The 21,604-nt window shown below is 40.2% G+C and overlaps 3 protein-coding genes across 5 annotated transcripts in view; 1 reads left to right on the plus strand and 2 right to left on the minus strand.

The window, feature by feature from the left end:
- Positions 1–663: 663 nt before the first annotated feature.
- Positions 664–7,541, minus strand: LOC148898865 (very long chain fatty acid elongase 7-like). 2 transcript variants are annotated; one of them, XM_088993812.1, is made up of 8 exons: positions 7,391–7,541; positions 5,473–5,558; positions 5,200–5,390; positions 4,976–5,056; positions 3,168–3,224; positions 2,840–2,945; positions 2,631–2,767; positions 664–1,730 (listed from the first exon to the last, which is right to left on the minus strand). In XM_088993812.1, the coding sequence occupies exons 2-8, from the start codon at positions 5,534–5,536 to the stop codon at positions 1,482–1,484; spliced, it is 885 nt and encodes a 294-aa protein (XP_088849938.1). In that variant the 5' UTR covers positions 5,537–5,558; positions 7,391–7,541; the 3' UTR covers positions 664–1,481. The 2 variants fall into 2 exon arrangements, with proteins under 2 accessions (XP_088849938.1, XP_088849937.1); XM_088993811.1 differs by having other exon boundaries at positions 2,631–2,945.
- Positions 7,542–7,850: 309 nt separating this feature from the next.
- Positions 7,851–21,149, minus strand: ercc8 (ERCC excision repair 8, CSA ubiquitin ligase complex subunit). 2 transcript variants are annotated; one of them, XM_088993815.1, is made up of 12 exons: positions 20,708–21,149; positions 20,488–20,583; positions 20,178–20,279; positions 19,936–20,059; positions 19,448–19,529; positions 18,736–18,804; positions 17,388–17,454; positions 15,831–15,934; positions 14,595–14,719; positions 12,945–13,142; positions 11,091–11,177; positions 7,851–9,545 (listed from the first exon to the last, which is right to left on the minus strand). In XM_088993815.1, the coding sequence occupies exons 1-12, from the start codon at positions 20,782–20,784 to the stop codon at positions 9,480–9,482; spliced, it is 1,197 nt and encodes a 398-aa protein (XP_088849941.1). In that variant the 5' UTR covers positions 20,785–21,149; the 3' UTR covers positions 7,851–9,479. The 2 variants fall into 2 exon arrangements, with proteins under 2 accessions (XP_088849941.1, XP_088849940.1); XM_088993814.1 differs by lacking the exon at positions 7,851–9,545 and adding an exon at positions 9,554–10,966.
- Positions 21,150–21,250: 101 nt separating this feature from the next.
- The window catches only part of ndufaf2 (NADH:ubiquinone oxidoreductase complex assembly factor 2), a 29,478-nt gene continuing 29,124 nt past the window's right edge, over positions 21,251–21,604 (plus strand). The window contains exon 1 of the mRNA XM_088993817.1: positions 21,251–21,468. Coding sequence (XP_088849943.1) covers positions 21,354–21,468 — 115 coding nt within the window. The 5' untranslated portion in view covers positions 21,251–21,353. The remainder of the gene's footprint in view (positions 21,469–21,604) is intronic.

Raw genomic sequence — 21,604 nt, forward strand, 5'->3', positions numbered from 1 at the left:
TTCCATTGCAGTTTATCTAAAACGTAAATGGGGTTGTTTGTTTTTCAATTTCCAAACAAACATTAAAGTATTTGATTTACCACATTCAGATGTTAGCAATGCCCCCCCCAAAAAACAAACAAAAAAAAAAAAAACACTCTTTGGAGAGTTAGCTTACGTGGCTAACTTGAAGCACCTCGTTGTTGGCTACGAGTGTTAGCACGGCAAAGTGAGAAAGACTAATAGACCAGGAGGATAAAAGAAAGGACTTGGGAAAGTTCAATCCTACCAAGCATGTTTCTGGAATGTAGGAGGAAACCGAGGCAGAGGAGAAAACCCACGCAAGCACAGGAAGAACATGCTAACTCCACACAGTATAAATCTTTACCAGTTGACTTGGTCTATTGAATTTTATCATACAAGATGGTCGCCACAGACAACGAAAGCCAAGTCATCCATCATCAAAGCCTGCTGTAGTGAAATTCAAAACCGAACCCGAAGAAAATCCACGCTCGCACCGGGAGATCATGCTAACTCCACACTAACAATTTTTCCCATAGATTTTGTCCATTGAATTTTATCATACAAGATGGTCACCACGGACAATGAAAAAAATGGACACTGAAAGCCAAAGCATCCATTATCAAAGTAGTGAAATTCAAAAAATGAAGTCTCAACAAACCATTACAGAGTCAACATTTATTATTCATATAAAACATTACAAAAAGCACATTTTTCACAAACAGATAATTATGGCGAGAAGGTTATTCGACCTTAACAGGAACTGCATCATTCGATCGGTCAATCTCTTCTCTATTTCACACCACCTTGCCGGCTTGCATTCATACCCTCCCCTCCACAAACCGGAGCACTCTTTCATTCACTTTGGAACTCAAGATCATCACGAAACACTCCAGTCACCGATCCAAAGACACTGCTGCTGTGCACACAAGTTCCTACATTTAATAAGAATGCCCTGGTGGTCCCGGACAACGCCTTCTTAGCCCCTTTTCCTGGGAATAAATGGCTCACAGTTCTCTGAACCGGTATCATCGGGAATTGTGACTCCGAGCGGAAGAGGTGTGAAATGAAATTGAAAATTAAACACCCTGTTCTGCATGCATGTGACCATTTAAACAGCCTTGTAGCTGCTATTAAAGCAAGGTGACATTAAGCTTTTATCGTGAACCACTGAGTGGGGGGGACCCAAAATGACAAAAAAAGTAAACAGAGTCCCACCCTTTTAGGAAGGGCCCAGAGTGATGGAGTCTCAGTCATGCCATAGGTAAAGCCCTACATAGTACGGTTAGTTCCCCCTGTGACACGCAACTTTACAGTCAGGGATAACATTAAAATACAGTACATAACAATAGAATCCCGTGGCTGGGTTAAATATCACTTTAGTCATAATTTAAAGATTACTTTTAGTAGAAAAACACTTAATGTGAACAAAAACGCAGTCCGCCAAAAAATACAAAATGGCTCCGTGCCAGGCTTGCCAGTTATTTGTCTTTGTCGTGGTTGGCGTTTCCGTTCATGACGCCGTTGGTATGGTGGGCCCACGTCTGGGCTTGCAGCACTTTGGGGAGTCGCTTGCCTTTGGTGTAGGCGTGGTACCAGAAGTTGAGGAAAAGGAAGAGGAAGATGAGGCCGTATAGACCGATGATGTAGATGAAGATGGGGAACTGGTAGGGGCAGTCGCGCATGAAGAAGTACTGCGAGATGTGCGTGGTCACCATGACAAACTGGATCTGCGCAAGAGAAAGACTTTAGGTTGTTTCACAAAAAAAACAACGGGAAGTTACTCGTTTTGTCTAATACAGGAAATTGGTCATCTTTCCATGAGTAAAGGACAACCGACGCCATTTTATAGTTTCCTAACTTACATCAGAAAAATGTTTTACATCATCTAAAAAACACCCAAAACATGCAGGCAGATATTTTTAGTCAAATGCAAAACACCAATAAAAATGACTTAGTGTCCCAAAACTACTTCAAAATGACCTCGGAGATAGAGAGTTCCAGAAGGTCCCGCCCCCTTGTTCATGACATCACACAAGGACGTCTTGCCTTGCTCTAGAATCAAAACAATGGCTTCAGATTCAGAGCAGATGCTTTCTTGTTACTCATTCAGTTATGAATATGATTCAAATAGTTCTGAAGAGGAAAGCATAAATGTTTGCAATCGATTAAAGAAGTCCTTCCGTCTCATTTTGAGGCGTCTGGACTCCAATGTAGCGTCCCAGAAAATGCACAAGATGGCGCCCAAGCTCCGTTGGAAATGGACTGATTTGTCTGCTGGGAATTTGTGTCAACTAGTATCAATTAGTAGTCTTGGTACAACACACAACGATTCACCATTGCGTTATGTGTTTTCCTTCTAATCTCGCCATCAACACGAAGTTTTCAGACCAAATAAAGTACCCAAAATGCATTGTGTCGCTTTCTCAGTCAGGGGCGTTACAGACGTCACCAATTCGAAAACAAGACTTCCTGAATATTCAGTCTCAAAACGTAAAATATAGCTATGTGCGTGGGAATCTTTGTAAAATACGCTCAGTAGAATTCATTTCAAGTGATTTTACAAATTATGGACACAACTTGTACGGACGTCGGTTGTCCCTTTAACACAAGGTAAAAATCTAACATACCAGCTGAATGGTAGTCAGGTGTTTCTTCCACCACAGGTACTTTTGGTATTTGGGGCCCAGGGCGGTCAGGCCGTAGTAAGTGTACATGATGACGTGGACGACGCAGTTGAGCAGGGCATGGAAAGTCCCCATGCCACCTTGGGAGTGAAGCGTATTGTGAAAAACTGCATATGTGGAAAATAATACTTGGAGGTAGGCGATTGCGGTACCTGCGGCAAAGCGGACTCCAAACCACCAGGTGAACGGCATGATGGAATGATGGTACACGTGAAGGAATGTCACCTGGTTGTTTTTCTTCCTCAGCACAAAGAAAACCTAAGGGGGGGGGGGGGGGGGGGGGCATAAGAAGCCATTTTAAGTACGACACATGCCGAATTTTGGATTGGATTTGCCTTTATTAGTCTCACAGTGGAGAAATTTACATTTCACAGCAGCAAAGTTATGAAAGGAATGAAAGTAGAAAAAAGAAATACATGAGCTACTGGAAAGGCAGCCACTCTCGCTGAGGTTACAGATGATATCAGAACTTCTACTTACCGTGTCCAACATCTCAATGAACTTGGAGAAGTAGTAAAGCCAGCACGTCGCCGCCATCTATTGGAGAAAGACACATTCGGTCACACAATAATAATAATAAAACATTTCATTTATAAGCGCCTTTCAAAACTCTCAAGGTCACTTTACAATCACAGGATAAGTTTTTCTGTGGGTGAGCAGCGGCAGCCATACGCGCCAGCGTTCACTCAACCCGGAAGTAACTCAAATAGACAGAAAGGTAGCTAGATAGTTAATAGATAGCTAGCTAGAGCTAATAGATAGTTTATAGATCGCTAATAGATAGCTAGCGACAGCTAGTAGTGATCATGCTATATTGACATTTGTTCACTGGGTATTTATATGGAGAATATGAATATAAGACTATTTTTTTGGCAAGTTCCTTTTGTAGAATAAACACTAGCTATAGCTAGCTAGAGATAGAGAGATAGCTAGCTAGAGAGCTACAGAGATAGCTAGCGAGAGAGATAGCTGACAAAAACAAAAACTCCACTGTGTATTGCGTCCTGGAGAGTTTTGAAAGGCGGTTGGAAATACTACTGTACACACTTGCACAATGCCTCAACTTTAAAAAAATGCCCAACTTTTTTTAATTATCAAATTGAGGGATTTGAGGGAAACGTTTTAGTGAAATTTTTTTTTTAGTGCCAACTTCACAGTGAAGGTGCCAATGGCACACAGCAGAAAGATGAACAAACATAAAATCGCCACTAGGCGACACTATTGCCCTTCCTTTTCCTCACCTCAATACATTGAGTACCGTGTATCCCAGTGTAAAAGGAGCACCCAAAAGCATTGATTTGATGATCCTGCGCCTTATACTGTATGCCTGTGTGCCTTATATGTGAAGTCATATTGAGCCACAACAGGTCTGGCAACTACTGTCAGCAGCCACTAACTCCTTTTCTCCCTGCAGAAGTAGTTCGTAAACCCAGCCTCTACTGCAGCGCCTTATAATGTGGTGTACCTTAAATTTGGAAAACTTTTAGATATTTATAGATTATATTTGGAAAATTAGTTTTCATTCATTGAAGTTGCGCCTTATAGTGAAAACGTTTGAAAATACCCCATTCTTTGGGGGTGAGCCTTATATTCCAGTGCGCCTTACACACCGGAAAATACGGTACATGAAGCAAATCCAATTGTCCACATTTTAGCGCTGCTATTTTGGTTAGCAGTTGGTTAACAGATATTAAATTGCCAGATTGTTTTCATTTTAGCGGGCCAACAAATTAATGCAGTACTATACCTTTATCTTCCCATGAGCCAATTTTTTTTCTCGACAACCTGAGATAAGCTTAAAAACACGTGACGTTTTCATAAAGCTTGCGCTAGGTTTAGCAATACCATAAAGCATGAATATAATGTGTCCAATGTAAAAGCTTGCTGCAAACAAACGTGCGAATCAAACCTCTGAAGATGGAGGACACCGATTCGCTGTGGCGACCCCTGAAGGGAAAAGGTGAGGAAAACTTATTTATTATATTTGGATTTTTTTTTTCCATTCATTGAAGGTGCGCCTTATATATGGAAAAAGTTTGAAAATACACCATTCATTGGGGGTGCGCCTTATACACCGGAAAATATGGTAGTTTGATTGCAATTTAAATCCTATCGGATTTGTTTTTACAGCTAGACTGTTAGAATTGTAAACACTTGAAGATATGACCAAGTAAATTATCTTTTTTTTAGGCAAATAAAAAAACGGTTCTAATGGAGACACCAAGCATGCCTCCCTGTGTTACCGGGCACTGTAAATCCGGTGCATGGGTTCCGTTCCAAATATTTACCCTCATGGCTTGCGGCGAGTCAGAGTAGTCGACGAGGTCACAATGGAAGGAATATCCCGTTCCCCATCCCGACATGACAAACTATAAAGACACGCTGGGAGTTAAGTGACAGGCTAAACGTTTGACAATAATGCACACTGAAGAAAGTCAATCATTTGACATTGCCACACATCATTCATGCCACTACGAGTCTGTGATGAGTGCAACACTTCCCGTTGACTCACCTCGTAGCACATGTAGAGCGATAGTGCTACCACGCTAAAGTTATACACCACCAGAACCCCCTTGAGGTCAAAGGCTTTGCGGTTTTCCATGAGGCGAGGGCCCAGCGACATGACGAAGAAGATGTACGCCATGATGATGACGCTCTGCATGACCGGTGACGACATTAACAGCCAGTCCTCCGTACGAGAGTCTGCAACAGGTGATTATAATGGATAAAAGAGCCCAGTTTATTCACGAGAATGAATAAACAGGGTGGAGGAGGAGGAACCAACCTGCATTTCGGATGAAGCCATCATACATGAGCAAAGCCGACGACTTTATATCATATTGTTCCATTGTCAGAACCTTACCAGTTCAGCTTTAAGAGAAGAAAAAAAGGTAATAATTACATATATAATTTTACATATATAATTTTTATAATAATAAAAACAGTAATTAGCATGGATGAAAAGGTTTCTTCAGCCGTCATCTGTACTTTTTTGAAGGTGTCGGACGACTGAAGAAGCATCTTGAATAAGAAGCGAAACGTCCGACACCTTCAAAGAAGTACAGATGACGGATAAAGAAACCTTTTCATCGATGGACCACTCCTGTACGACAGAGCTTACACAGACGTAATAATTAGCATGCTCACTTCTTAGCTTGGCTAATGTGTAGGAGTCAAAAAGTAAGAGAGCGAGGCTGCATGAAGCCAAAAATTAAATACAGTATTCGGTAATAATTTCATGAACCTTAGCAATGAACAAAATTAGTTTTTTTTGCAGACATTTTTCCCTGTCTGCTTATTTGAGGATATTCACAAAATGAATTGTTAATTGTCAAGTTTTAACACTTTGGGCTGCTATGGTAATTTCTACAGAAACTAACTCTTTGCAGAAAAATGAAATGCTTCAAAATTGACCCAGGTACAACAAAACTCATCATTTTAGTGGGGAAACAACCATTTATGTATCTCAATTAATAATGAGACCATCACTAACTGTGACCCAATCTTTGGCGGTTATCAGTTCCATAATTGGTGCTGCACGCATTTCCACTTAACTGTTCCATTTATGAGTCAAAGGCGGTTAAGCTAGCTACCGTTCAAACACTTTTCGTTCATTAAAATTCATTTTTACATTATTTGAAGAGCATGTTGCAGGCATGTGGATCGGTCAGCATAAATTTGGCTACATCCTGTCACATAACTTAAATTCAAATAAAATTAGCTATGTAGGCAAACATGTGCTGGCAAGAAGGCCCTATATCAATCTAATGCAAACAAGACAATGCATGTGGCAGTTGAGTCACTTTAAATCCTATTTAGATTTTTTGGGGGAATGCGCCCAAATCCCAATTTATCATTCTTTTATTACTTTTGCCATTTCTTAGTACAAAAAAAAAGTGATTAAACATTTATATACGCACTGTATAAAGTGACAATTTCACTCATCTCAACCTTATTGTACTCTCAAGGAATACCAGATAACTATTGATTAGCATCGCTTAATCGCAGAATGGCATGCAAATTGCTTTGTCATGTTACCAACTGCAAATTGCACGATTGTTAATGTTCTTAAGGGTGGTGAAAAGAGTTTTTAATTAAACCTGACAGTGTGGGGGGGGGCCTTCCCGGCAGACGAACAGGCCTGACAGGTTCTTTAAAAGCAGCCCGGTAGTGAGACAACGTTGCCATTTTGGAGCCGATTAAGTAGCAGAAGTCCTTATTTGGTAGTCGCTGCTCGAAGCGGAAGTAAACGTGAATACAAAGTAATAGCGAAGGTGGGTCTCAGTGAGACAAAAAAAGTTTTTTTGGGCGACTGGACAGTGTTTCAACGACTTTGATAAAAGAGCTGGACTAGTTCCGGAAGCACACATGCGATAAAAGACAAATAGATAATCTACACTCTACTCCTTTAAATCAAACCAATGCACACACATTAGCATCGGCGTGATCAAAATTAGCATTTGCGACTTGAAAACGACACTATTAAAATGCACAAAGTAACTCGAAAAACACGATTTTAGATTGACAAAAAATGTCACAACGGTCACTTATGGACACGAGGAAAGACAAAAGAACGTTTTGTGGCTGTTAGGCGATGACTCAAGGGATGGAAAAACTAGTCCAGCAGCTACATACATTCATCAAATTCAACACTTATGCCATTAATGTCCACATACAGCACTCTTAAAAGATACAAGTTTTACCTGGGATTCTGTCGTACAACGATCTAGCAAAAAATCCGTTTAGGCGTTGAACTGTGGCAAAAAAAAATCTAAATAAAATGAAGCTTGGAAAGACTCCAAAGTAGCACAGGTGCGTCTTGAGAGCTGTTCACGTGCTAATGAAGCGGGCGCCCGCGGTATTTATACCGTTTACTTAGGGGGCGGGTTTCGAATCCTTCCGGTTTGCTGATTGGCCGAGGCGTGGAATCTGCAGTCATTCTTGGGCAATGATTCATGGTGACGTTGCGTTTACGTTCACGATGCCTGCGTCACAAACAATTTCTCATTATCTTCGTGAATTGAAAACTATCAGAAACTGTACGGCATGTACAATAAGCATTTTTCCATGAGTGTTTCGCCAAATGAAAAAAAATCAGATTAAAAAATAAATTAAAAATGTAAATTACACATTGATAAGTAGAAATGAATGGATTGGATTGGATTTGCCTTTATTAGTCTCACAGTGGAGAAATTTACATTTCACAGCAGCAAAGTTATGAAAGAAATGAAAGTAGAAAAGCAAAACACAGGACCTGCTGGAAAGGCAACCACTCTCGCGGCGCCGCCTTGAAGTCAAAAGAAAAAAAAAACTAAATAACAAATAACATGACAACACAAAGACACAGAGAGACATTCATTCTCAAGCACTTTCTGTACCCTCTGTTACATAAAGCAGTTCCAGATGAAAGAGGAGAGGATCAAAGTGTCTCTTCACCAGTGGATCAGGGACATCATGGTGGAATGTGCACGTCGACTACAAGCTAAATGTTGAAAGCAAACACGCATCCATTGACGAACAGTTCCAAATACGCATCGGCGCTCTGCGCTGACGCTCCTTCCTTCTTATCGCGGGCTCCTCAAGCCATGCATCCATCCAGCCGCAGACTGTCCAACAGCACCGACCTTCCACTGAACAAAGCGGGGCTGTGAAGATGCTGCCCATTACAGGCGCAAAAAAGCACAATGGCCCCAGAGCTGTCCAGCGATGACAGTCGAATGGCACCGACATTCCTCCCATTCAACACAGTACTGGCATATCCATGCTGCCGAAAAGGCGCAACCGCTGAGCACAGTCTCCTCTTTGATGAATGTCATGGTCAAAAATGCTGAAAAACAATCCGTATCCGTTCCACATGACGCACAACAACACAAAGTGACAAAAGAAAACACAAAAACAAGACAAAAACAACAAAAAAAGCAAGGCTCATCAGAGCACTTGCTGACGGCTGCGCTTGACGTTTTCAATATTACCATCAAAAAGGCAGATAAAAAAAAATATATTTTTCAAATTAAAGTTGCATGTATTTTTCTAATAAACCTTTTTCAACCCAATTCGTGTTTTTATAAAACTATTTTTTTCAGATTTATACACATCAAGGGTTTATGACACAAACTATTTATAAATATTTGAAATTATTTATGACAATTATTGAAACAAAGGTAAAAAAATGTTTTTTATTTTCAGCTTATTATGTTAAAAAATATTTTCCCCAATGTAAGAGTATGTTAAATGTACAATATTTGTCAACAAAAAAATTAACCACTTCGTTTACCTGTAGTTTTTTTTTCAACAGAAAATGTTTTTCAACACCAGTGTACACGGCCCCAACAAAAAAAGTCTCTTTAAAAAAATTGCACATTCAACTAATAACACAAAAACAAAAAGGTTAATTCATTGTGATTATGTTTTAGGTGACTTCATGGCGAGGCATCAATGAGTATCACCCCTTGTAAATTTCCACATCAGGGCCCAACAAAAACACAAATGCAAATGCGGACCAGGAATGAATTAAGACAATGCATGATGTATAATGCAAGGCCACACCCACCCATGTATCAGCGGGTGGTGGCAAAAAAAGTTAGACATTAAAACACAATAATAGATTTGACGAATTTATAGGAAGCAGTCCTCTCACTTTTTGATTACTTAAAATGTCAAGTCATTCAATCATAATATGTGAATATACCATGTCAGTATTATTGTTTCACAAAATGATTTTTGCAGTCTTTCAATCTGCTCATTTGCACTGTAAAAAAAAAAGTCATCCATCGGTGAAAACTGGAAGCATCATTAATCTTCATCGCTGCTCCACGCGTCCTGGAAAGCGGGGTTGACCAACAACTTCCCTGCGGCACGCTGTAAAATGACAAAAAACTCAATATCCCCCTTGTAAAAAAACTACTTAACCATTTGTTTATGAAGGTACAAATATATAATGTCGAACTTTGAGTTTACCCCCCTTAAAAAATGGATAATTCCAAATCCAAGATTAATTTATTCAATGCCAATTATGTGCAAAAATGTGTCCAGTCCAGTGCCAGGGTTTTTGTCATTGTCACAGTCACTTCAATTCCAGGACCCATAGAATATTAAGTTTTCGGACAGCGTTAGAAACTTCAGTCTCTTCTTTCATCAGAAAAAAAGAGTTAATTCCTAAATTATTTGGGTCTGGAATTATATGAGATTCAAATGAGGGTGGCTGTCCAAAATACAATGCAATACATACATATTGGTTTATATCATAATAATACATTTAATTTATAAGCACCTTTCAAAACTCTCAAGGTCACTTTACAGTCATAGGATAAGCTTTTCTGTGGGTGCGTAGAGGCAGCCACACGCGCCAGCGTTCCCTCAACCCGGAAGTAATTTGTGAATGGCAGTGTATGACTTATATAGTTAGTAGTTAGTAGACTGGTTCTGGTGGTGCGTTTCCTATATACGTAGTTCATTGGAAAGCATTTTAAAAATAGCTGTAATTGTAAAAATGAAGGCCTCTCCCATTTGCGGTTGACTAAATAAATTGATTCGTTTACGAATCATAATGAATTTAACTGTTTTCTCAAAAAGCTCCACTCTCTCTCTTTGACTTCAAAGATTCCTGGCACAACATTGTTAAAACTGTCGCTAACAAGGTTAACTGAGACTGCGTGAAGTAGAAGAGATGTTGTTTACCAAGCTCGAGCTGGTACAGGCAGAGGTCGAAACTTGTCACGACGCTCTGGGAAGCCAAGAAGAGCGATTGCGGTTTAACTGGAAATGTTGACTGTCGTTGGATGTAGTTCTTGACAATAAAATAGAATGCGGTGATGCAAGTGTTTCCGGTGTGTGCGGAACAGAACTTTGTGACCTTGTTTTACATTCCTGGCGTGACATGCAAATAATGACATCATGTCATAAAAAAAACACCAAAGTCATTTAATGGCATTGGTCAGGCTGGAGCGGCTCATCAGGTGTGATGTGCGATAGGAGGGTTTCCGCGAGGATGAAAGGAAAAGTGTATAAAACAGTGGTGAGACCAGCCATGATGTTTGGACTGGAGACAGTGCCACTGAAGAAAAGACAGGAAGCAGAGCTGGAGGTAGCAGAGCTCAAGATGTTGAGGTTTTCTTTGGGAGTGACCAGGTTGGATAGGATCAGAAATGAGTGTATTAGAGGGACAACTCATATTCGAGGTTTATGGATGTGGTCAAAGAGGACATGAAGGCAGCTGGTGTGAGAGAAGAGGATGCACAAAACCGGGATAGATGGAGGACATTGAATCGCTGTGGCGACCCCTGGTGGGAAAAGCCGAAAGGAAAAGAAGAGGAGGAGGGAGTCATGACTATTGCGTGGAAGTGATGACTCATCATGTCTGGCGGAAATCCATTTTTCTACTTCTTAAGTCAAAATGTCCGTTACCTGATCTGACGCTTCCTCCACGTCTGGGCCGCGCAAGACTGGAACCCATGCCAGGATGTTACCATCTTTACCTGCGCTGTACAATTCCTATACGACAGGAAAAGACACAAATGAGTGAAGTCGATGTGAGGTCGACACATCAACAATTTGAATACTCTCACCCTTTCTAAAAAAATAAAATAAAATAAAATAAAATAAATAAAAATTGTTAAAAGACAATTGAAAAGCATTAAATAAATATTATTACTCTTTTCTTGTTTTTATTTTCAGAAAATGATGATATATGAAGTGACCCTTGTTATATGAACCCAAACTTATTTACAAAGAATGAAATTAAGTTTTAAAAGAATTGAGCTACAGCTATATATATATATATATATATATATATATATATATATATATATATATATATATATATATATATATATATATATATATATATATATATATATATATATATATATATATATATATATATAGTAAAGTCTCGTAATATCGATAGTCCGGTTATATCGATATTTTTCCGACTCCCGAGAAAAAAAAAAAAAATAAATATATATATATATACAGTAAAGTCTCGTTATATCGATATCGGATATATCGATAGTCCCGGTTATATCGATACTATTTCTATGCACGCACGGAGAAAATTACATGCAAACAGGGTCGGAAATATCGATAGTCCCGGTTATATCAATATTTTTTCGGACTCCCTTGAATATCGATATAACGAGACTTTACTGTGTATATATATATATATATATATATATATATATATATATATATATATATATATATATATATATATATATATATATATATATATATATATATATATATATATATATATATATATATATATATATATATATATATATATATATATATATATATAGCGGCCCGGTAGTCGAGTGGTTAGCACACCGGCTTCACAGTGCAGAGGTCGCCGGTTCGCGTCCCGGTCCGGCCTCCCTGTGTGGAGTTTGCATGTTCTCCCCGGACCCGCGTGGGTTTTCTCCGGGTCCTCCGGTTTCCTCCCACACTCCAAAAACATGCATGGCAGGCAGATTGACCACTCCAAATTGTCCCTAGGTGTGAGTGTGAGAGTGACTGTTGTATGTCTTTGTGTGCCCTGCGATTGGCTGGCAACCAATTCAGGGTGTCCCCCGCCTCGTGCCCGTAGACAGATGAGATAGGCTCCAGCAACCCCCGCGACCCTAATGAGGAATAAGCGGTACGGAAAATGAGATGAGATGAGATATATATATATAGAGTTATATCGATATCGGATATATCGATAGTCCCGGTTATATCGATACTATTTCTATGCACGCACGGAGAAAATTACATGAAAACAGGGTCGGATATATTGATAGTCCCGGTTATATCGATATTTTTTCGGACTCCCTTGAATATCGATATAACGAGATTTTACTGTGTGTATATATATATATATATATATATATATATATACACACACACACACACACACACACACACACACACACACACACACACACACACACACACACACACATACACCTTTATTGCCCTCACAATGGGGGAAAAAAAACTATGTTGACATTGCAGGAGCAAGAAGCATGCAAAGAGATGACGGACACCACGGATCGCCATTTCAGCAGGGGAGCCTTATTTGCCGTGAATAATAAGTGACAAGCAGCTTGACTGCATTCTCGTCGCAAACTACAAACAAAACAATTGAATGACACAATGCATTGGAGGTAGTGTGGGATCTCCATCCTTGACTTGCGCAATTGCATTCTCTTCTCTCACACATCCCCCATCAGCAACAATTGGGGGTGGGACAATATCGCTCAATCGGGCGCGTCTCACCTGGTGATCCGGGTGAAACTCGCAGCAGTCCACGTGGTTATAGTGACCTCGCAGCATGGTGACCAGTTCGCCCGTGTGGAGGCCGTACACAGCCACTGAGCTGCCGCATGGCACGAACACAAACTCCGGACTGCAGCCATGCGATACCGTGAACTGACGCCTCTTGCGACTCTCGTTGCATACCTTCCCGTAGTTCACCTGAGGGGGAAATGGTGAAAAGTACATTCATACCGAAACCTCATAGATATCTTGGGGTGAAAAAAACTGTGACAAGAGTTTATTGAGTGATTAACTCATTCACTTCCATTCATGAATTTATTTAGGAATTGAAAATATGACATAGAGCGCCATTCCCGAATTAGTTTGGGTTTTTGTTTTTCTTGCTTGGGTGCAGATAAAGCGCTGCCCATGGCCCCTGCAATGACCTCTGGTGATGTGTCTTCTTTTCCACGAGGGGGCAGCATTTCCCTTTTTTCCACGTTAGCGCTTTGTACCAGCTTCAGCTGTTGTTAAAGTGCTATATAAACCAATATGTATGCATTACATTGTATTTTGGACAGCCGCCCTCATTTCAAGACTCGTTAGGAATTGACTCGTTTTTTTCTGACGAAAGAAGAGAGTCTAAGGTTTCTATCACTATACTGAATGTTTATGTAGTACTAAAACTCAATATTCTCTGGGTCCTGGAAATCGAGTGACGATGACAAAAACCCTGGCACTGGAGTGGACATATTTTTGCACATCTCTGGCAGTGAATGAGTTAATCAAACAATGAGTAAGATTGATGGTATGAGTTCATTTTTGGGTTTGGTTGGATGTCTCCATTGTTGATTAACTAATTTGCTGCCATTCCAGAATGTATTCTGGAATTGAAAAGTGTAACATTGAGCGCCATTCCCGAATTTGTTCTGTTTTTTTTCTTGCGGGAGGGGGGTGGATAAAGTGCTGGTCTGACCTCTGGCAATGTTTTTCCCTTCCACAAGGGGCAGCATATGCGTTTTGTCCATGTTAGCGTTTTGTTCGCGCTTCAGTTGTTATTAAAGCGCTATATAAATCAATATGTATGTATTGCCTTTTGTACGGCCGCCCCCATTTTGAGCTCAGATAACTCCAGACCCATATAACTTAGGAATTAACTTTTCTAATGAAAGAAGAGAGTCTAAGATTTCTAATGCTGCATTGAATGTTTGTGTAGTCATAAAACTCAATATTCTGTGGGTCCTGCAATTTGAGTGACAATGACAAAATCCCTGGCACTGGAGTGGACACATTTTTGCGCATCGCCTGGCAGTGAAGGAGTTAAAAACAATCTCTGCAGAATCAATGAGAAAGCAAGCCCAAAAAATAGCCATTGCCACTAAAATGAGATGTTTGGGAAAAGTGTTTCATCTTTCTTGTTCAACTGTGCCCGAGCAATTTCCACAGCTAAGTCTGTTCCTCTGCGTTCCCACGAGAAAAGATTCTCTACTCCTTCGCAACTGCTGCACAATTCAGTCAAGCTAGAAATTACAACCGGGAAATGCGTTCAGAGCCCAGGGCAATGTTACAGCTTCCCCAGGCATTAGTATAACCGATGATGTCATGATGCCGCCAGGTAAACAAGTCATCAACAGGTTATGCAAACACACGCCGCAGTCCTAAATAACATACCAGGGTGTTTTCTCCCGTGGCGCTGTTCCACAATCGCATGCGGTCATCGGTCCCAGACGTGATGAGGTAAAGGCCATCGCTTGTGAAGCACAGGCCGTTCACTCTGCCGTTGTGAGCCGTGTTTACTGGGTATTGAGAGGAAACACAATTATCCAGCCCATAACAATCCAGTCCAAGTCAAATACAGTGATACATTGGCTTACGAACTTAATTGGTTCACAGAAAGTGTGTAAGGCGAAAAGTGTGTATTCCAAACATTACTTTCCCATAAGAAACCATTTAAATGAGGATAATCCGTTCCCATGTCGCCATAAAACATAATTTACAACTAAATAAGCATTAAAACTACACGCACTATACCTTATTTTATGTATAATAAATGTGCTATGGTATTGTAATTAAAGAAATAAACTGTACTGTATAATAAAGTCATTTGATTTACCTTTGTGATGGTCGCTGATGGCTTGATGGAATGGATAGCTTTTTGCATAAAGTGTCTCAAGGAGCTCTGGGTTGTACATCTTAGAAGTTGTGATATTGCAACAGATGCAGGAAGACACACTAGAAACTTATTAATAGCTGGTTCCCTTGTTCGTCTACTCTTCAAATTGTACAGATGGCTTGTGCGGGTTATTTGTGGAGCCTGATTGATGGGATATTTTAACCTTGAAGTCTACACTCTGCCTTTGAACTATCAATAAAGTTGAAACGAGTCCAAATTTCACTGTGGTTTTCTATCCATGTTCTCACCTTTTCACTTTTGTTTTTTTGTTTCAAGCTCAGTCATCTCCCTTTTGTGTGTGTGTGTGTACGTGTGTTATTGTTTATGTAACCCCCCCCCCCCCTCAATGCTCAATGCTGCGTGTGTCCCCTCCCTCCTCTACCACGGATCTTGACCAATCACGTGCGGCTTTAACCGAAGATTGGGGGCAGGTCATAGAGAAATAGGAATAGGAAAAAAAAAGCCGGCTGCCATTTTCAGCTCCTTGTTAGGAGCTCCAAGAACCGGCTCGTTCGCGAACGACACATCACTCATTGTGGCGCTCCGTGTGTTTCCCGAAAAATAGTTCGTATACCAAGATTATATTCTTGCGAATTTAACGTTTGTAAGGCGAGAGGTTCATTAGCTAAAGCGTTCGTAAACCTAGGTATCACTGTAGATCAATTTATTTATGATCGTTTTCAAAATGGAACCACAGGGTACAAAAGAACGTCAATAAAGGATTTTGAGTGTACCTGCCTCAGAAGTAGCTTTTGACTTGTCTCTGTTGTGCTGGTCCAGCGTAAAAAGGCAACCTGACGCCCGGCGAACGTCCCACACTCTTACTTTGCTGTCAGCACTTGGGGAGACAAATCATGCACTTTGATTCCATAACAGCTACATTACAAGGTAAATGCAATGCTACCTTGACTTTTGAATTCAATTTTGTTCAATGACCTAGCTCTTAAATCGATGTATTATTGGTATCTCAAACCAAATTTCTCTGTTGAAATGACACCCCCAAAAAAATTGTTTCGTATTGTAGAGGAATCATTGTACAGTTTTAGCCCGTAATGAATTATGACACTTCACAACATTTTCAAAGAGGGGGGCAAGGGGCGTTGAATGGGGGGCTAAAACGAGGGCAGGGGAGAAGAAGTCTGTAAAGGCGCCGATGCGTATGAGGAACTGTCGCCGCTTGGAATTGAAGCGTATTTACGTGGGACAGGAGATGTGAGACAATCTCTTTTCGTCAATGGATGCTACAACTTCGTGTTTGCTTTCAACATTTAGCTTGGAGCAGACGTGCACATTAAACCATGACGTCCCGGGTCCACTGGTGAAAAGGACACTTTGATCCTCACCTCTTTTATCTACAACTGCTTCATGCAACAAAGAGGGTGCAGAAAGTGCGAAAAATAGAAGACTGTCTGTGTCTTTTGTGTTGTGTCACATTATTTGTTATTTTATTTTGTTTCTTACTTCAACATGGCACCGCGAGAGTGGTTGCCTTTACAGCAGCTTTTGTATTTATTTTTCTACTTCTTTCTTTCCTTTACCCTTACTTTTCATCACTTTGCTGCTGTGAAATGTAAATTTCTCCACTGTGAGACTAATAAAGGCCAATTCAATCCAATCGGGCACGCGTACCGATTGTTGGCTTTGTTATTTCTCTACGTGTGGGGAGGAAAGGGAGGGGGGGTAATTCAACGTGCAGCCAAATTAAATATCACAAAGGCATCACTGCGTGCCTCTTTTGTGCCAGTTGTTTTCAAAATCACTTACAGTCCAAAGGGAGAGCAGTGCATAGATCCCGCTGGATTAATTAGCAGGTCTAATGAAGCATAAAACAGGTGGGGGCCATATCTACCATATGCTTTAGTGACATGTCTACTGGTAGTGCTCGAGATGAGCCGCCATCATCTTTTGACTCCAGGCCGCCATGTGGCCAGATGGCCGGGGAGGCGAATGACGAGAAGAGCCGGCACAATGATCCGGTGCCTGTCATTTCTCTTTTTGATGGGTCCCTGTGGGCGAATTAGACACTGCGGGTGCTTGCTAAGGTACACCGACACAATATAACAAGACCCAATACCAGAGCGGTCTCAATGATTTGATTTTAATGTATGTCTTTTGATAACGAAAGCTCGCATAAATCATCTATGGCGGTATTCGCTGTACCAAGCTTCAATTATCGGGCGTGTTATACTCCACAATGTTAAAAATCTTCCATTGAACAAAGTGTGTATTATTATGGTTGTATTTTCTAGTGCCGAAAAGTCAAAGAGTGCTAGATTGTAAATGGCGCCTACCTGGCGGTGGCGAGTATATGTTCGTATCTGGGTGACCATCGCACAGACAGGATCTCCGCTCGGTGACCTGAGATGGGGATAAAGTTAGTTTTTATCACCTGCATGTGTTTAGCTTTAGAATATTAATGACCGTATTTTCCGGTGCATAAGGCGCACCAGAGTGTAAGGCGCACCCCCAACGAATGGTGTATTTTCAAACTTTTTCCATATATAAGGCGCACCGGACATTAAGGTATAAAATAAAAAACGTTTTCCAAATATAATATATTAAGATATAAACTGTTTCCAAATATAAGGCACACAGCATCATAAGGCGCTACAGTAGAGAATGATGTTACGCACACGAATTGAGTCGGTGGCTGCAGACAGTCGTTGTGAGACCTGTTGTGGCTCAATACTACTTCACATATAAGGCACACCCGCGTGTATGGTGCAGGGTCATCTTTTGAATAAAATCAATGCTTTTGAAAATACAGTAATTTTGACAAAAAGACACAAAAAAATGTGACAAAACAAAGAATTGATTTGACCAAAAGATTTTGTCCTTGTTACAAACCTTCCCAAAAAATACTGTATTTTCCATATATAGGTGCGCACCTTCAATGAATAAAAAAAGTTCTCCAAATACAATGTAGGGTCATCTTTTGAAGAAAATCAAAGTTTTTGGGTACGCCTTATACACCAGAAAACACGATGAAAAGGTTTCTTCAGCAGTCATCTGTACTTTTTGAAGTACAGATGACGGCTGAAGAAACCTTTTCATTAATGGACCACTCTTGTACGATTGAGAGCGGAAAAATACAGTAATTAGAAGGTGGTGGAATGTTTTTTTGTTTTTTTTTTCCAATTCAAGATGTGGAAATATTAGTTAGCTAACACTATTTGATCAATAGTGTTATGTAAAATTGTTAATATTGATCAATATCAAATGCCCCAGATCATCTAACCAATTTAAAATATAATTTAAACCTGATTCTTTTCTTACAGACAGTGTATTGTAGGTGTTATGTTTCGGCGTATACTTCCGCGTTCGTCAGAGTGTCACGGGAGTGACACATACGACGAACGCCTACAATACACTGTCTGTAAGAAAAGAATCTACTTTAAATTAGATATCAAGTAGACATGATGAACTTAGTACAACAATTTTAAATATCCCACAAAGACAACCAATTTCAGTATAAACTGCAGTTTCTCAACCATTTGCGGGCCAGAAGCATACTTATTAATTTTACAAATATGTAAGTGTAATAAGTATGCAGCAATAAGAAAAATCGGGAAAGGTGCAAGCACTTATTCATAGCATTGTACATTATATATGAGTGTGTTTGTGATTCGGGACACTAACCCTGCAGGACTTGGATCTTTGAGCCAGAATTCAGGTCACATAGCTGCACTTTAGGATTTTTAGTGCCAACTAAAATAAGAAAAATACACACATTAAATACAATTTAACAACATTTTTCTTGCAGGCAAACAGATGGTTAGGAAGAGTCCCGTGAGGCAATGGTGATTGCGAAAAGCACCGAAACTGGACTCCCAGGTTCTCAGAAACAAGGTGTGGCGAATCACAACACTGATAACAACAACTCAGAAGAAGAGTGCAAGAAATGTCACTCAACAAGCGGGTTATTGCGTAATACACCCTGTGAAATTCTGTCAAAATATAAAGATACCCAATTCAACAACTGACTGGCTTTTTGAATAGGCCGATTCAAAGAGAATTTGTTCTAGATGAGCAAACAAGCGCCACACAGTTTTGTTTATTTTTTATTTTTTTTCCTGGAGATCCTATGTGACTACAACAGCTGGTATGGCTAACCTGTTGTTCCTGCTCGGTGAAGGTGGTGGTGCAACACATACAACCCACATCACACATCACTCTGCACTCAAAGTCTGGTCTACACACATGTGATCCGAGATAAACTGAGGGAAAGTGAAAGGGTGGAGGTTTGGGTCTGCTGACAGTGAGGGAATATATAGCTCAACATTCCTTTTGAAATACATCAGCTCATTCCGCTCGGTTTTCATTGGCAATTGTATGGTGAGCGAACGCATACCTGCGATGAGACTGTGCTTCCTGGCGATGGGAGACAGGTGGTGGCTGTAGACTGTGTCCTCGAACTTAAACACTTCAGCAGGCTAGGGAAATCCAAGACACAGTTAGTCTTTAAAAAACACATAAATAAAACAAAGCAAGTTGAGGCTAAAACCATACAGTTTCACTACCACGGTAATTTCTGTATTTTAAATTAAATATGGCTTTTTTAGCCATAAATGTAGATTGGAACTCAGTAATATGTCATTTCTTCTAGCATGTTCACCTACTTTTAATTTCAGACTGTCACATTGATATGTCAGATGTTAGACAAGTTTCTGAGACAAGACATATTTTGTTCACATTTTACAAGCTCATTTATTCATCAAAAATACCGTTCCTGTAAAAGCTTGACCAGGTCTACATAGACTTGAGTTGTAAAGAAAATTGATTTCAGCAATAACTCACCATTTCATGTGTGTACATTTAAAAAGTGGTGACACATGTTACCTTAAGAGTCTCCGTATCCCACACCTTCATCGTCTTGTCAAAGGAACTGGATACAAACATGCCGGTGTCATACGGATACCACTGGACTGTTTCTACGCTGAATTTGTGTGCATACTTGCTGGATCTGCGTTTGGTGACATGGAAATGCGTGTAATTTTGGATGTAACTGTCAGAGGCTAATCCAATTCAATCCAGAGAAATGCTGCTCCCCAGTGGACATGAAAATGGGGATGATGGCTCACCTGCCGATAGTGGAGACAGCCTTGCAGGTGTACTGCGGTTTCCCACTGAAGTTCTCCAGGTCATAAATAACAATCACTCCATCGGCACCTCCAGACAACATACTAAATAACGCACACACAAGACCACTGAATCAAATGTCATGTCCAATCGAGAATCATCTTCAGCAAACTATTTTAACAATATTTCGAGAAAGTATGGAAATAGCACAATTTAGTGAGTTTTTCAGTAAATAAACAAGGAGAGATTCCATTGTGATTGTGGAAAGGGTCGCTGTCGTTAATAGGAAAGAAAGGTGAACATGTGACTCACTATTTGCCTTCAATTACTTCAATGTCAACAGAATTGACACCATTTGCGTGGATTCTGTCCATATCTCTGTCTGCGTTCAATTGTAGGCTCAGTACCCTTTTAAGGTGCGTAAAAAGGGAGAATGTCATCGTTAGTCAATTAAAGCAAACGATAGTTCTTCAACTAGGACAGAACTAATATGGCATACAGTATATGGCAGAGCAAAATCATATTTGTTTACCTTCTCGTCGCCTCCACGCGCCTGAGTCGCAGAGGGTCATCCAGACCGGCCCTCCTCGCTGCCAAATAACCCAGCATTGTTTCAAAGTAATATAATAAGAGGTAAAATTTGCGAATATGCAAGATGTATCCGACACTAACAACAGAGCTGGCATGCTATCGGCAGTAATGTCGGGGTTTTCTGCATTTATACAAATTTCGCACATTATGGATCATTGCTGCTCATCCGTAGATACATATAACAATAAAATCTACGACAAAATATGCCGTACATTCTTAAAGCGGATTGCTTTAAATTTCTTTTCCGGGACAATACAAATCGCCATCTTGAAAAGAAGCAGTTCCGGTAACAAATGAGGTCACTGGTTCAGAATATATGTTTTTTGACCAATCGGAATGGGTGTTGTTCAGTGTTTAGATTGTCAATAGGACAGGTTGAATATGATGGTCCTCGTGACAAACCGCCATTCAAAACCAGACGAAGAAGAAAAAAAATAATAATTCCAACACATAGAAGAAGAAAGTTAACCAATCGGAATGCAGTTTATTTCCCCGCCTACCGGAAGACTTGCATCAACCATCGGAGATAAGTGCAAACAGTTAATTAATCATAGGAGACAACAGATTATTTTCCTTTTCTTGTAAATATGAATAAAATGATCGGCGTTTTGCGGAGGACGTTCGGCTTGGTACGAGAGCACGTCGGCACGGACCACCTGGGCAATAAATATTTCATTATCCCCGAACAGAAGACATGGACAGGTAAAGTGTGCTCTATTTAGCTAATGTCGATGCTACTTAGTGAAACCACTCCATAAAGAACGCTTGTATGTAGTGTCGGTCTGTCCACATTTCACTTATAGCTGTCCTTTCCCCATTTCCGATATGATATTAGAAC

The sequence above is a fragment of the Hippocampus bargibanti genome, linkage group LG04 (genome assembly GCF_051943395.1).
Source record: "Hippocampus bargibanti isolate YZ-2025 linkage group LG04, ASM5194339v1, whole genome shotgun sequence".
Lineage (NCBI taxonomy): Eukaryota > Metazoa > Chordata > Actinopteri > Syngnathiformes > Syngnathidae > Hippocampus > Hippocampus bargibanti.

Bases quoted from the DNA above. Each gene is read 5' to 3' on its own strand.
- LOC148898865 (XM_088993811.1), bottom strand. From the start codon at position 5,536: ATGGAACAATATGATATAAAGTCGTCGGCTTTGCTCATGTATGATGGC. The intron at 3,225-4,975 runs GTAAATATTTGG...TTTCTCCAATAG, and splicing joins ACTCGCCGCAAGCCATGAGG to ATGGCGGCGACGTGCTGGCT. The intron at 2,946-3,167 runs GTAAGTAGAAGT...CCCCCCCCTTAG, and splicing joins TCATTGAGATGTTGGACACG to GTTTTCTTTGTGCTGAGGAA.
- ercc8 (XM_088993814.1), bottom strand. From the start codon at position 20,784: ATGCTGGGTTATTTGGCAGCGAGGAGGGCCGGTCTGGATGACCCTCTG. The intron at 13,143-14,594 runs GTATGTTATTTA...TTTCCCCCTCAG, and splicing joins CCACGGGAGAAAACACCCTG to GTGAACTACGGGAAGGTATG. The intron at 10,967-11,090 runs GTAACGGACATT...TTTTCCCACCAG, and splicing joins TGGAGGAAGCGTCAGATCAG to GGGTCGCCACAGCGATTCAA.